This window comes from Penicillium crustosum, assembly GCF_028827405.1.
Source record: "Penicillium crustosum strain IBT 35664 chromosome Unknown utg000005l_segment0_segment0, whole genome shotgun sequence".
Lineage (NCBI taxonomy): Eukaryota > Fungi > Ascomycota > Eurotiomycetes > Eurotiales > Aspergillaceae > Penicillium > Penicillium crustosum.
In genome coordinates, this window is record NW_026623126.1 from 2760911 (window position 1) to 2775328 (window position 14418).

The 14418-nt window shown below is 48.7% G+C and overlaps 8 protein-coding genes across 8 annotated transcripts; 3 read left to right on the forward strand and 5 right to left on the reverse strand.

The window, feature by feature from the left end:
- Positions 1–853: 853 nt before the first annotated feature.
- N7487_011731 (CDC26 family anaphase-promoting complex subunit) lies at positions 854–1084 on the reverse strand (the record flags this gene model as incomplete). Its single annotated transcript, XM_056879461.1, has 1 exon — positions 854–1084. The coding sequence occupies one exon, from the start codon at positions 1082–1084 to the stop codon at positions 854–856; it is 231 nt and encodes a 76-aa protein (XP_056724780.1).
- Positions 1085–1280: 196 nt separating this feature from the next.
- Positions 1281–2424, forward strand: N7487_011732 (uncharacterized protein; the record flags this gene model as incomplete). The annotated part of the gene is made up of 2 exons (XM_056879462.1): positions 1281–1410; positions 1511–2424. The coding sequence occupies 2 exons, from the start codon at positions 1281–1283 to the stop codon at positions 2422–2424; spliced, it is 1044 nt and encodes a 347-aa protein (XP_056724781.1).
- Positions 2425–2634: 210 nt separating this feature from the next.
- Positions 2635–3572, reverse strand: N7487_011733 (ribosome-recycling factor; the record flags this gene model as incomplete). Its single annotated transcript, XM_056879463.1, has 2 exons — positions 2635–2982; positions 3111–3572. The coding sequence occupies 2 exons, from the start codon at positions 3570–3572 to the stop codon at positions 2635–2637; spliced, it is 810 nt and encodes a 269-aa protein (XP_056724782.1).
- A 402-nt stretch (positions 3573–3974) lies between these two features.
- On the reverse strand, positions 3975–6227 carry hscA (putative Hsp70 chaperone (HscA); the record flags this gene model as incomplete). Its single annotated transcript, XM_056879464.1, has 7 exons — positions 3975–4243; positions 4302–4782; positions 4852–5559; positions 5618–5783; positions 5884–6010; positions 6067–6117; positions 6182–6227. 7 exons carry the CDS (start codon positions 6225–6227, stop codon positions 3975–3977), a joined length of 1848 nt encoding a protein of 615 aa, XP_056724783.1.
- Positions 6228–6622: 395 nt separating this feature from the next.
- N7487_011735 (uncharacterized protein) lies at positions 6623–7212 on the reverse strand (the record flags this gene model as incomplete). Its single annotated transcript, XM_056879465.1, has 2 exons — positions 6623–7056; positions 7116–7212. 2 exons carry the CDS (start codon positions 7210–7212, stop codon positions 6623–6625), a joined length of 531 nt encoding a protein of 176 aa, XP_056724784.1.
- A 138-nt stretch (positions 7213–7350) lies between these two features.
- Positions 7351–10757, forward strand: N7487_011736 (alanine--tRNA ligase; the record flags this gene model as incomplete). Its single annotated transcript, XM_056879466.1, has 6 exons — positions 7351–7576; positions 7668–7813; positions 7876–7902; positions 7979–8014; positions 8074–10482; positions 10584–10757. Exons 1-6 carry the CDS (start codon positions 7363–7365, stop codon positions 10755–10757), a joined length of 3006 nt encoding a protein of 1001 aa, XP_056724785.1. The 5' UTR covers positions 7351–7362.
- Positions 10758–10981: 224 nt separating this feature from the next.
- Positions 10982–11708, reverse strand: cyp3 (putative peptidyl-prolyl cis-trans isomerase; the record flags this gene model as incomplete). Its single annotated transcript, XM_056879467.1, has 4 exons — positions 10982–11173; positions 11243–11380; positions 11430–11575; positions 11663–11708. The coding sequence occupies 4 exons, from the start codon at positions 11706–11708 to the stop codon at positions 10982–10984; spliced, it is 522 nt and encodes a 173-aa protein (XP_056724786.1).
- Positions 11709–12896: 1188 nt separating this feature from the next.
- On the forward strand, positions 12897–14339 carry N7487_011738 (E3 ubiquitin-protein ligase RNF103; the record flags this gene model as incomplete). Its single annotated transcript, XM_056879468.1, has 2 exons — positions 12897–13083; positions 13160–14339. Exons 1-2 carry the CDS (start codon positions 12935–12937, stop codon positions 14337–14339), a joined length of 1329 nt encoding a protein of 442 aa, XP_056724787.1. The 5' UTR covers positions 12897–12934.
- Between the last annotated feature and the right edge of the window lie 79 nt (positions 14340–14418).

Here is a 14418-nt window from a genome sequence, read left to right on the forward strand (position 1 = left end):
TATCCAACCATCGTGACATCTTTGACCAGCCGGGACGATGATTGATGCATGAATCCCTTTGTACATCACTAGCTTGCTTTGATAGGTCTCTTGGGAACTGAATTTAGAAAGGAATTGACAGCCGTGGAAAAGACATTATTTAGATCGCTGGACATGCCAGTAGAGCAGTGGCAAGGTAGCATTTGTCTTATTTGGAAGGGATTTTTAGTTTATCCTCGGTGTATATGTTGCATTCCGTGTCCATTTTCAAGCTACAGTATCTGATCAAAGCAAACAAGTCTTCGAAATATGCCAAAAGAGAGGGGGGTCACTTAAAGCTTCAGTTTTGGTCGAGATGTCCCATAGGTGTGATCTTGATGAACAATGTACTATGCGTTGTTTTCTGTTTTGTCGAGAAGATATTTCAATGCGCCATTTCGCTTCCAGTATTGAATCAACGTCCTGATCAATGGACCACCATAGGCGAAATGGTGACATATGCTAAGGTATCAGTAGATATTGGCAGAGGGGAGACCCATATCATATCAATGTCATGATCATCTGACGCTTGAAAAGCACCACGCTCTATGATTACCCTATCACTCGCCGTAATACGAGGAGGATAGTGTATGATGATGCGTTGATGTATGGGACTGGTGTTGTGTTTTATCGCCAAAGATCCTATACTATTTGTTTCTTGTTAATGATGAATGATATGACTCAAAGAAAAAAAAAGAAAGCAGTCAAGGGCCAATAAACGCATGTGAGCATATCACAATTGGGTTATGTACCTCATATCCAAGCGTTGTGGTATGGAATAAGTCGTTCCAACATGCAACGGTGATCTAGGGACTCGAGATCACGGTATAGACAGTCAGCCACGCCGACTAATGCCTATCCTCTCTTCACGGGTCCGAATAATCCTAGCCTTGTCACCAGGGAGTGGTTTCAGCTCATCGCTGGGGTCAAGGTTGGCATTGGAGGACCCTTTTGCGTGTTGTTCTGGGTGTTTGTTTTCTTCAGACAGTTTCCGAAGTCTGGCTTCTTCAAAGGCAGCAATGTCTTCAGAAGTTATAGCAATAGCCGTTGGCTTTCGACGAAGCATTTTGGCAGTTAAAAGGTATTGCAATGAATCAAAAGGAAGACGTGACGATGGCTGTGTTTACTTGGTAGAGGAGCGCAGAGGAAGGCGGTGCATCACGTGATTGCAATTCTTCATTCAATCTTTCCGCGTCGAACAGTATTGAGTCTCTTTACCAAAAACGTTCTAGGGACACGACCTGGTTTGTTCAGAAGACAATATGTTTCGGCCACAGCTGAGGCAGATTTCGCTGCACTGTGAGCGGGCAAACTTCGGTCTTTCTGCACCCACTCGCCAGTTCTCCTGTACTCGTACAGTGGCCGCCGAAGAAGATCGAACCCAACCATCCGGTAGGTACATCCAGAAGGGCATTGAGCAGGATAAATCCGATTGTGCAATTGTGCCGTGGAATTTGGTTAGGGAGTTTGAATTCTAACACACGCTCATTAGACAACCGTAAACCCAATACCCGCCCTTCATCGGCTACACCTTCCCACCAGCCTCGCAATCCTAATGGCCCCCCAGCTCGCACCAACCAGTATCAAGCTCGTCCTCCTCGAGTGATTGATGCTAGATCTTTTGCGGCGGCGCGAGCTAGCGGGGGAGAGCAACCCAAGATTATCCGCAGCCCGAGATCACGCAACGTTCGAGGGGGCAACCAACCCCCAAATCGCAAACCCAAACCCTCCGCCAAAGCTGCCAAAGCCGCCAAGGGTAACCGAAAGGGCACACGCAGGAACGCAAAATCTTCTGAGAATGACGAGGGCGAAGATGCCGAAGCGGCTGCTATCGACGAAGTTCTGCAGGAGCAAATCATCAAATCTCGGCCAACCCCTATTCGCTATGAGCCCCAGGAGGTTAACTACTCTACTTTGAAAAAGACCTGGCCTTCGATTCCCACAGACGTGAACTCGCGTTCGGCTGCCATCTATGAAAAGATTTCCGGCCTGGGCGGCCGCATTGCCGATGGCTATATCCCGCCCCATGAGCTTGGAAGACGCTTGTGGAAGGGCCAGAGCGTTTTGTTCAACAGCGAGAATGAGAAGTCTGAAGCTTTGGAAGAGACCAAGCGACTGGCTCAGCTTCGTGCCGATCGAATTTCACAGCGCAAGGGTGACCTTGTGGAACCTCGAAACGTCGAGTTTAGTCCCATCGACGCAAAAACCACCAAGTCTCTCATGGCAACGTTCGTCCAGGGTGACTACCCCACGTGTGAAGTCGGGAAAGATGGGCATGCTGTATTGGGAGAGGTGTTGAAGAACCTCCGGAATAACGGGACCTACCAGACAACTGGGAAGACCTCACAGTTCATGGCCAAGATTGAATCTCTTGTTTCTGCTGGCCCCAAGACCAAGAGCACCTAAGGATATCCGAACTACTGCTAAGAAGTGATTTGTATTATATTTGTTTCGTTGATCGGGTTCATTTTCTCCATGTTTTCTCCCCATATCTTCCCCAATTATGCCTATGTCTGTACCTAGATTTACAAAGTCGTACTCTACAAAACGCCCATTGCCATAGGCTATAATCTTTTTTTTCCGCCGCCATTTCCCTTGGCTTGCGAATTGGGCTTCTCATGCCTGTTCCAATGTCTTCTTGGCCGCTTCAAATGCATCCTTCACCTCCTTTTGGCCCTGCTCTGTAACCTTCTCCATTTGATCGTGAGCCTTGCGCACGTCATCTGGTCGGGCGAGTTTCTTCTTCTGCATATCCTGGAGGCGTTTATGCATGGCACCCCTAGAGTCACGTACGACACCGGCAGCCTTTTCGAATGCTTGCTTGGCAGCTTGGATGTTCTTGTCCCGGGATTCTTTCGTAGGCGGTGGGATAGGGATATTAAGCTGAAGAGCGTTGTGAGGATCGGGCTGGGGGGTCAAGGAGAGGTTTGAGGAGACGATAGCTGAAGTCAGAGGTTTCAGGTGCTGTTCAAAATGTATTAGAATTGGTTCATTGGGACAGCGATAGCAGGCTCATGCCGCAACAAGAAAGAAGCTTTTTTTTTTTTTAAAAAAAAAAAGCCCCCCAGAGTGGTTGAGCATCATGAACTTACCTCCTCTTCGGCCGCCAAAAGAGTAACCATGCGTCCTCCCTTGGGCACAACCTGCGCCAGATCTCCCAATTTGGCCGAATCTTTGCTATCTTTGCTCAGCTGGACTCTCAAACTTTCTAGGACTGTAGTGTTGAACCGTCCTCCTGCGCGAAGCTTGGACAGATCATCTTTTAGCCGAGCAATAGCTGTGGAAATGCCATTGTGTAATTGGGAAAGATCAAAGGGATCTTCGGAAGGAGCACTAGAGCTTTCCTCAAGCTCAGAGGCAGAACCAGAAGCTTTCTTGGCCTTGTCCTTTTTCTTGTATAGGGCAGGTGAATTGGCAAACTCACGCCGATTGAGAGGAGTGGTGCGCTGGGTTCGGGGTAGGAGACATAATGGTCGAAAAGCCTGAGTCCCTTGAGGACGTGCAACAAGACGAGGGTAAAACGAGCGAATTGACTGAGTTATAATACGTTGCATGGTGGAAGCGATTGTTGTTAAAAGTTAACGAGCGGAGGCGCACATTTCAGAGGTATCTCTCCCACGTTACCCGGCCTTCCGCCTCGCGGCCCGAAAAGTCACTATATAGCAACGATGTAGAACTACGAAGTATTCCAAGTATTACAAGCATTACAATGAGAGGAGGATCATCACAATGTCATTAAATTGCAGATGGCGAACTTCGTCTACAAAAAACAAAACAAATCATACTTTTCAAGAAAAGAAAACTGCGCCCAAGTTGCCCGGCTTCATAAACAAAGCGTGACAGAGACCAACTCTGCCCAAGGTCTACATGGTGCAGATTCCCTGAGAAGTAGAGTCCCGGGAAAGAGGAAAATTCGTTGGCCATAAGTCTATGTTCATGTCTTCCCATGTATGCATTTACCGTGTGGCCATAGCCTTGGTAATCAGACGCTTGAGAGCAAGCTCCTTCTTCTTGAGGTCCTCGGGGGTGGAGTCCTCAACCTCGAGCTGGGCCATGGCGTCGCTGAGAGCAGACTCGATGCGCTCCTTGTTGCCGCGCTTGAGCTTCATGGACATGCTAGGGTCGGAGACAATCTCCTCGACACGGGAGATGTAAGACTCGAGCTGCTGGCGAGACTCGAAACGCTTGGTGAAAGCCTCATCGCTGGTCTTGAACTTAGCAGCATCTAAAAATCGTCAAGTTAGCATGTGGTCATAAGATTACAGTCTGCAGGAGAAACATACCGTCAACCATCTGGTCGATCTCGGCGCTGGAAAGCTTGCCAACAGCGTTGGAGATGGTGATGTTGGCAGTGCGGCCAGAAGTCTTCTCAGTGGCGGTAACCTTCAGGATACCGTTGACATCGACCTCGAAGACACACTCGAGAGCGGCCTCACCGGCGCGCATGGGAGGAAGGGGAGCAAGAGTGAACTCGCCCAGGGAGGTGTTGTCAGCACAGTTAGTACGCTCACCCTGGTAGACGGGGAACTGGACAGTGCTCTGGTTGTCGACAACAGTGGTGAAGGTGCGCTTCTTGATGGTGGGGACGGTCTGGCCACGGTTGACAACGGGGGCGAAGATGTTACCCTCCATGGCAACACCAAGGGAGAGAGGAACAACGTCAAGAAGGAGCAGGTCGGCGGTCTCAGCAGAGGTGGCCTTGCCAGAGAGGATACCGGCCTGAACGGCGGCACCGTAGGCAACAGCCTCATCGGGGTTGATGCTCTATATAAAAAGAAACGAGGTAAGTAACTGGGGTCTGACGGTGGATCAAATGGTGCGGTCTTATCTTACCTTCTCGAGCTTCTTGCCATCGAAGAAGTCGCTCAGGAGCTTCTGGATACGGGGAATACGGGTGGAACCACCAACAAGGACGATCTCGTCAACCTTGTTCTTAGCCATGCCAGCATCCTTGAGGACCTGCTGGACGGGGTCGAGGGTGCCAGAGAAAGCCTTGGCGTTAAGGTCCTCGAAACGGGCACGGGTGATGGAGGAGTTGAGGTCCTCACCGTCGAAGAGAGAGTCAATCTCGACGGTGGTCTGGGTAGCGTTGGACAGGGTACGCTTAGCACGCTCGCAAGCAGTGCGGAGACGACGGAGAGCACGAGCATCACCGGAGAGATCCTTGCCAGTCTTGCGCTGGAACTCCTTCTTGAAGTGCTCGAGGAGGTTAGTGTCGAAATCCTGACCACCAAGGTGAGTGTCACCAGCGGTGGCCTTGACGGTGAAGACACCACCCTGGATGTTCAGCAGGGACACATCGAAGGTACCACCACCGAGATCGTAGATGAGGACGTTACGCTCCTTCTCAGACTTGCCGGCGCCGAGACCGTAGGCGATAGCGGCAGCAGTAGGCTCGTTGATAATACGGAGGACGTTCAGGCCAGCAATGGCACCGGCATCCTTGGTAGCCTGACGCTGGTTGTCGTTGAAGTAGGCGGGCACGGTGATGACAGCCTTCTCAACCTTCTTGCCGAGCTTGATCTCAGCGACCTCTTTCATCTGTCCCAACTAGTCAGCAAACAAATCCCACAAAAGTGAAATATGTATTTCGCCATACCTTCATGAGGACCATGGAGGAGATCTCCTGGGGAGAGAAGACCTTGGTCTCGTTGAGGTACTCAACCTGGACGACGGGGTTGCCACCCTGGTCGATGACCTTGAAGGGCCAGGACTCAACATCCTTCTTGACGATGGGGTCCTCGAAGCGGCGACCGATCAGACGCCTGTTCCATTTGAGTTAGAACGAATGTGGAATTGTGGAGAATGCGCATATCTCGAATTGATAGACTGCGTCAGAAATTTTATCTTATTCTCAATACTCACTTGATATCGAAGACGGTGTTGGCAGGGTTCATGGCGGCCTGGTTCTTGGCGGCATCACCAATCAGACGCTCCTTGTCGGTGAAAGAGACGAAGGAGGGAGTAGTGTAGCTACCCTGGTCGTTGGCAACTGATCAAATGGTCAGTATTTCAGAGAAAAAAAATCGAATTTTAAGGAAACCGTACTGATCTCGACATTGGTGCCCTCGTAGTTGGCAACACAAGAGTAGGTGGTACCTAAAGAAAGAGAAAAAAGGCAATTAGCAGCTGTGCGATCGAGTTTAGTAGATCAAAAACGTACCAAGATCGATACCGACGGCACCGTCGTAAACCTCAGAATCGGCCATTATGAAATTGTAGATGTGATTTTGAGGGAGGGATGGGAAGAGGGATGGTGGGGGAGAGAGGAAATTTTTTTTTATCAAGCCGAGTGCATATTTTAGTCGGAGCCACAAAAAAAACCAGAAAATTTTTCGGGAGCGGTGAGTCACGTGGTTCTAGTTATTCTTAGTAATAATACCGTGTAGATTACATACTTCATACATCATGTACTGCATATTGTTGTGTACATTACCGGTTAACTACCCCTAGTTAACTAGTTATATCTAGTTATAACTATGACCTACGTAGATGTCGATGTACAACGCACCTTTCCCGATGTTTGCATGCCCAGAATATGCAAAAATTATACAATTCGCTATCCTAATTACCCATATTATACAGAGTACTCCGTACTCCGTTCTCAACTATCAATATCCATTGGATCATCGTATAAATCTTCCGAAACCTTGTTCTCTCTAGCGCGTGCTCGAGATTCAAGAATTGCCCTTCGAACATTATCTTTTTCCTTGGGAACCGTGAGGGAAGATGGTTCCGTATAAAGAACGAGTTCTTTACCTGAGGGTTTCGAGTCGGATAGAACGGATTGAGGAACCGAAAGCACTTTCTGCACGAATGGTGAAAACACCAAACCAGGAGAGTCGGCTTCCATTAATTCTTGGTCCAGGTTGTGAATATAAGTCGTATGCTTCGTGTCATCCAAGACCATTGCATCATTTGGGGGAGAGAGGTCTTGATTATGCTGATTATGTTGGTTATGGTGGTTATGCTGGATATGTTGGATATGCTCGATATGCCCCTTGGGTTCGGTCCGAGCGGAGATTGGCACGCTATTATCTACAAATATGTTAACTTGACCACTTCCACAACCTTCAATTTCAATTTCAATTGCCTACCTATTCGCAGGTGTCCAAATCTCTTCGTTAACGGTTGCGCGCCATCGGGGTCAGCTTCGGCCGGGCGCTTCTTCCCGTGACCTTCCTCACCCGCCATCCACTTTGCCTCTCTCTCTCTCTCTCTCTCTCTGTCTCGCTCTGTCTCTCTTGGGTATTTCACAAGTGATAAAAAAGAAGAAGAAGGAAAGTTTTAAAGGTGGTTGACCTTTCTAAGTGCACAGATCCGGGGGGCCAAGTTCGTTGCTCGATGCGGGTGTCTGGAGTGGTGACGAACGGGGAACGGGCTTTGACTCATCTCTTTCGCAGAAATCAACCCAGAACATTCTTTCCTTGCTTTGTTCGCTCTCTGTCAACCAACCCTCCCACATTCGACAGGATGACTTCTCTCGGTTCAGAGTGGACTGCTCAGCGAGTCCGAGATACCTTTTTAGATTATTTTAAACAAAATGGCCATACATTCGGTGGGTTGAGCCCATGCTCTTTTTTTTTTATCCTTACCCCTCCACCCCCGCCAACAACATGGACTGACCTGAGACTATTTTTTGTATACAGTCCCTTCTTCCCCCGTCGCTCCTCTATCGGATCCGACCCTTCTTTTTACCAATGCGGGAATGAATCAGTTCAAGTCCATCTTCCTGGGCACCGTTGACGCCTCGTCGGAATTTGGAAAGATGAAGCGCGCAACGAACTCGCAAAAGGTATTGGACATTTCCCACAAACAAAAATCCGACTTGGAACTGTTGCTGATACAATTGGATAGTGCCTCCGTGCCGGTGGAAAACATAACGTGGGTGTGCCTTAGTAAACCCTAAAGGAGGGACCTTGGAGGGAGGGGCTTTGGTTCACTGACTGACCTGATACAGGATCTGGATGATGTTGGCAAGGATAGCTATCACCATGTCAGTATTGAAACCCCATTTCTATCATTCAACAGAAGAACTGCTGACAGAGTCTCTAGACCTTCTTTGAGATGCTCGGCAACTGGAGTTTTGGCGACTACTTCAAGAAAGAAGCTATCACTTATTCGTGGACCCTGTTGACGGAAGTCTATGGGCTAGATCCCGATCGCCTCTACGTTACTTACTTTGAGGGTAATGAAGCCGGTGGGTTGGAACCAGATCTGGAAGCTAAAGAACTATGGAAATCGGTGGGCGTTCCTGAATCCCACATTCTTCCTGGAGATATGAAAGACAACTTCTGGGAAATGGGTGACCAAGGCCCATGTGGACCTTGCAGTGAAGTGCACTATGATCGGATCGGTGGGCGCAACGCTGCTCACCTCGTCAATGAAGACGACCCAAATGTGTTGGAAATCTGGAACAACGTCTTCATCCAATATAACCGCGAGCCAGATAGCTCCTTGAGACCCCTCCCCAACAAACATGTCGATACAGGAATGGGCTTCGAAAGACTGGTGTCAATTCTCCAGGACAAATCTTCCAACTACGATACCGATGTCTTCACTCCGATCTTCCAGGCTATCCAGAATACCACCGGGGCTCGGGAATACCGCGGTCACTTTGGCGCCGAGGACGCCGATGGAATTGACACGGCCTACCGTGTTGTTGCAGATCACGTGCGAACTTTGATGTTCGCTATCTCGGACGGTGTCATTCCCAACAACGAGGGCCGTGGCTATGTGATTCGCCGTGTCCTACGCCGAGGAGCTCGCTATGCCCGGAAATATTTCCAGGTCGATATCGGGAATTTCTTCGCTAAGCTAGTGCCGACTGTTGTGGATCAATTAGGTGAAATGTTCCCTGAACTGAAGCGCAAGCAGCAAGATGTTATCGAAATCTTGGACGAGGAAGAGTTGTCATTTGCCAAAACCTTGGATCGAGGTGAACGGCAATTTGAGCAATACGCCCAACAGGCCAAAGTCAAGGGCACCGATATGCTCCATGGTGCCGACGTTTGGAGACTGTACGACACCTTTGGCTTCCCTGTTGACCTGACTCGGATTATGGCGGAGGAACGTGGCCTCCGCATTGATGATGTCGAGTTTGAAGAGGCTCGCTTGAAGGCAAAGGAAGCCAGCAAGGGTCAAAAGAAGACCGCGGAGAATACAGTTAAGCTTGATGTTCATGATCTAGGCAAGCTGGAGAAAATGAACGACGTACAAAAAACGGATGATTCGCCTAAATTTGGCCGAGGTAACATCACTTCTCACGTCAAGGCTATCTACCACGGGAAAACTTTCCACGCTAGCACTGACGATGTTCCCGAGGGGGCACAGCTTGGCGTCATTCTCGACTGCACAAACTTCTATGCCGAACAGGGTGGTCAGGAAAACGATACAGGCAAAATCATCATTGACGGACAAGCGGAGCTTGAAGTTGGCGACGTCCAATCTTATGCCGGATACGTTCTACACACTGGCTTCATGAAATACGGATCATTTGCTGTCGGAGATTCTGTCATTTGCGAGTATGACGAGCTCCGACGCTGGCCCATCCGGAATAACCATACCGGAACCCATATCCTGAACTTCGCCCTGAAGGAGATCCTGGGCGATGGTGTTGATCAGAAGGGATCCCTGGTGGCCGCCGAGAAGCTCCGATTTGACTTCTCCCACAAGAGCGCAATCTCAGACGCCGAGCTCGAGAAGATCGAAGCCAAGGCGACTGAGTATATCCGACAGAACTGTGCTGTTTACTCCCAAGACGTTCCGCTCGCCACTGCCCAGCAAATTTCCGGCGTCAGGGCCGTATTCGGTGAAACTTACCCCGACCCTGTTCGTGTCGTCTCTGTCGGTGTGGAATTGGAGGAAATCCTGCAGAATGTCAAGGATCCCCGTTGGCAGGAAGTCAGCATTGAGTTCTGCGGTGGAACTCATGTGCAGAAGACAGGCGACATCAAGGATTTGATCATTCTGGAGGAGAGTGGCATTGCCAAGGGAATTCGCCGAATTATTGCCGTCACTGGAGAGGATGCACATGAGGTGCAGAGAGTTGCCGAGGAGTTCGGACAACGCCTTGATCGGCTGAATGCGTTGCCTTTGGGCTCCAAAAAGGAGCAGGAGGCTAAGCAAGTCCAGGTGGATCTCAACCAGCTTACAATCTCCGCCGTCCAAAAGGCCAAGTTCCGCGAACGTTTTGCCAAGATCAATAAGCAGGTCCTCGATGGCCAAAAGGCCCAACAAAAACTGGAATCGAAGAAAGCAGTGGACGCTATCACCTCCTATTTCGAAGCTCCGGAAAATCAAGACAAGTCGTGGCTTGTGGTCCAGCTTCCGATTTCTGCCAATGCCAAGGCAGTCAGTGAATCTCTCAACCATGTCAAATCAAAGATGCAGGGCAAGAGTGTCTATCTCTTGGCGGCCGACTCTGAACAAGGTCGGGTTTCACACGGATGTTACATCTCTCAGGTGAGTAACAGAACACATCAGTCTTACCTTGCTTGAATTTGTGGGAGGGGGGAAGCAACTAAAACATGACTTATGGGTTCTTATACTAATTTCGGACATAGGGACTGAGTGACCAAGGTGCTTCGGCAAGCGACTGGGCGGCTGTCGTCTCTAGCGCCGTGGGAGGAAAAGCTGGAGGAAAGGGACCTACATCCATTGGTAACGGCACCAATGCTGACAAGGTCGAGGAGGCTATTTCACTGGCTGCGGATTATCTAAATAAGTTCAAGCTCTAGATTTGAGGACAGGATTCTGTGAAGTCTTTTTTTCCCCTTTTTTTTCGGAGATATCACCTCTGTGTCGATCACTATGAAATATGCCAAAGAGCCCTGGTTAACTAAAGCCATACGAAATTGATATATTTCCATGATTCAAACTCTTTTCTTGCAATCCTAGGAGGCATGGATGTGTACGCTGTTTCCCAGATTTTTTAGATATCACCTCATTTGCGTAATTAGTATTACATCTCTCCACATTGCACAATAGTTACATCTTGGTTGGGCTTGTCTTTAGTAGTACGGGTGTGTTCCAGCATTTTAACAATGTCTATCCCATCAATCACCTGGCCGAAGACCACATGCTTGTTGTTCAAGAATGGGGTGGCCGTGGTTGTTATGAAGAATTGGCAACCATTGGTATTTGGGCCCGAATTCTGTTGTTGTTAGTGAAAAGTCCTGGGTAGGGTCCTGGGCAGTCCCCTTGGCGAGACGTTCAAACTTACAGCCATACTTAATAAACCAGCACGGTCATGTGTGAGAGTGAAATTTTCATCGGCAAATTTCGAGGTGCCGTAGATGGTACATGACCCAGTCCCATCGCCATTGATGAAATCTCCACCCTGGATCATGAAATCTTTGATCTGCAGCAAGCATTAGTTCTGTATCGATATCCAAAGCTAGACCACATACCACTCGATGAAATTTGCTTCCCTTGTAGCCCTGGGGTTGTCCCTTGGAGTTCTTGGTCTCACCGGTGCAGAACTGGCGGAAATTCTCTGCAGTTCGTGGGGTGACATTGGCGAACAACTCCATCTTCACTCGACCTAGGGACTCGCCTGTATGGGATTATATTACTTAGCAGAGTTTATGTGGGATGAGTACTTAGATGCCTGGACCAAAGCATGCCAATAAAGCCCACTTACCTCCAAGGGCAATATCAAAGAAAACCACCGGATTAGCTTCAGCCATAGTGGAACTGGATGTGTGCAGATGTGATGAAGAGGGAAGTTTGCATTTGGATAGATCTCTGATGTTCCCTTGTACCAGGTGGTTTTCGGAGGTACGGAGCGGTGTAACGGCCATATGAGACTTTTATTTGGTGCGCCTTTTGTTGCGATATTATATACCTGTATCTATCTATATTCTAGTTATCACAGCCCTTCTTTCAATTTAGATAAGAAGTAATATATTTATTTTTTCTATATTTCCCAGAAGGAAGAATTACATATGGAGTACTACAACCTCTCTTCCCTACATAGTACATAGTACAATATATAGGTAGGATCCAGTCCAAATCCATAAGAATTGACATTTCCTAAATCAGAATTCACTCGTATCTATTGTTTACAAATTGTGGGGTTTACACTAAATATTATATGTGATGCTATGTACTATGTATGTACATGGATGTGACCAACTAGTTAGCTATAGTTATGTACCTTTTAAAGCCATGCAATAATATGCAATACCCCATTTATTTGAAATAAATAGAACCAAAAAAGGGGGAGAGGAGAGAATCTTGATCTCATCCCCTGAATGTATTCAGAAATACCTTACATGTCTCATTTATTTCTGAACTCCTGTGAAACCCCGTGAAATTCGATGTATCCGAGACTTTTTTTTTTTTTACACAAGTCCCGTGATTTCCAACCTCAGGCAGTCAGTCTCTGCCGCATGCATCCTTAAATCAGGAGCCCTGGCCTTCTGCTTTGATCCACTTTCTCTCTATCTCTTTATCTCTCCATTTCTCCATCTCCCCATCTCTCCATCTCTCCATCTCTCCATCTCCCTCGCCGTCTCTCTGTTCCCCGTGTCCTTCTGTCTCTCCTCACCTCGCCTAGGTGTCTTCTACTCATTTCTACCAATAATGATATGAGATCGACTCCCGGCATTCACCTTCTCTTCTCAGGAAGGTCTGTGTGTTCTGCTTACAGATCATCTATCATAGGCCATCAAGTTTAATCTTCAAATATTCAGTCGCATGGGGTACATACCCTTGGATCGTTCACATCCACTTTCTCGTCGTCTTGGACTTAATCTGCTGGAGTCTAGCCCGAAATTTATCTACAGGGTTGCCCTGTACACCCAGCCCGAGGCATGAAGGATCGACACTGGGGCAACTGAGACTCTAGCAATAATCAAGCGGCCGTGTTCCAAGTGGGATCGGGTCATTTCCATATTCAATTGTAGTCAGAATGTCTTCAACACCAACATCAGCCTCGAGCAGTGCTGCCACCACTACTGCTAGTAGCGGCGGAGAGGGTTCGGGTTCAAATAATCCTACAAGCTCACCTTTATTATTCTTCGTCGCCCTCGGATTTGGTGTTGTGTTCACAAATCTATGGTATGTCGCTTCATGCTCCTGTCCAGGCCCGCGCGCTAGCCTTTCTTTCGGGGATGGCATCTAACGGTTGTCGCAGGATCATCGTTGGAGTCAAGTACTGCTTTCGATATAGCCAACGAAACCGTCAGCTCCGCAGTGAGGAAGCGGGGGAGCCCATAGACTTGGTCACTATGCCACGACCTCATCGCAGGAGAAGGGAGAAAAGGCTAATGACGATGGATGAAGTCAACGGGCGGTTTCCACTGGTCAAATACAAAGTGTGGAGGTCAACTCGCGCCAACCAGGGTCTTCCAACAGAAGGAGGTATCACAGCTCCGAATAGTAGACCCCAGAGCCTAAAAGATGAAAGTGATATCGTGACAACAGCGGTTGAGGACCACACATCGGCAATATCACCATCCACCAAGGGCCACGGGCGAGTGGATTCCAATGATACATCACAAACCCCCATTCAAGAGCTGCAAGATGGCCCTCCAGTGCAGGCTTTGGAGGGGAAGGGCCCTTCAATATCTGGGATGCCTTCTTCTACTCAACAGTCCAGTGGTGCAGGTATCCAGAAAGAGAAATGGCAGCATTCTTTGACCAGCGAAAACATGAACATTGATCTTGAGAACCATGATGGTGATGCCTACATTCGTAATGCTGTTCCTGCTGATCTTCTGCCCAACCCGGGCGATTCTTGCGCGATTTGCCTAGATATCATTGAAGACGATGATGATATCCGGGGACTTGCATGTGGACATGCTTTCCATGCCTCATGCGTCGACCCCTGGCTGACTAGTAGAAGGGCATGTTGCCCTCTGTGCAAGGCCGATTACTATGTCCCCAAACCCCGTGCACAGGCCGAATCACAGTCTGTCACAGATCACCAGGGTCGTCGTACAGCCTCGACCCACCCGGATGCAATTCTCAGACCTCCTCGAGTCGCTTGGAATGGTGGCAGGGCAAATGGATTTCGGGTCCAGATGGGCTTGCCTAGCCGAATATTTCAATCGACATCACCAGAGGAAAGAGACACATCTCCAACCCGAGAACAGCATGTGCGGAGTGGGCGAGATCAACATTTGGACCCAGTCCATGTCTCGGATTCTTCGAATCAATCTGCCTGGTCTCGATTGATTCCCACTCGGCTCCGCCAGTTTCCCATCCATTTTCCCTCTTCGAGGAGACAACCACCTGCAGTTAGGACTTCGCCTGTGGAATCCCTGCCTTCAGAAGGACGCACACCTCGTCAAGTCGAAGCTGGTACCTCATGATAGATCTTTGACTGCTATCCTTTTCATACCCCTTCACGATTTGGCTAATCTGCTAAATTATTTTCCTGCCGGAACCACA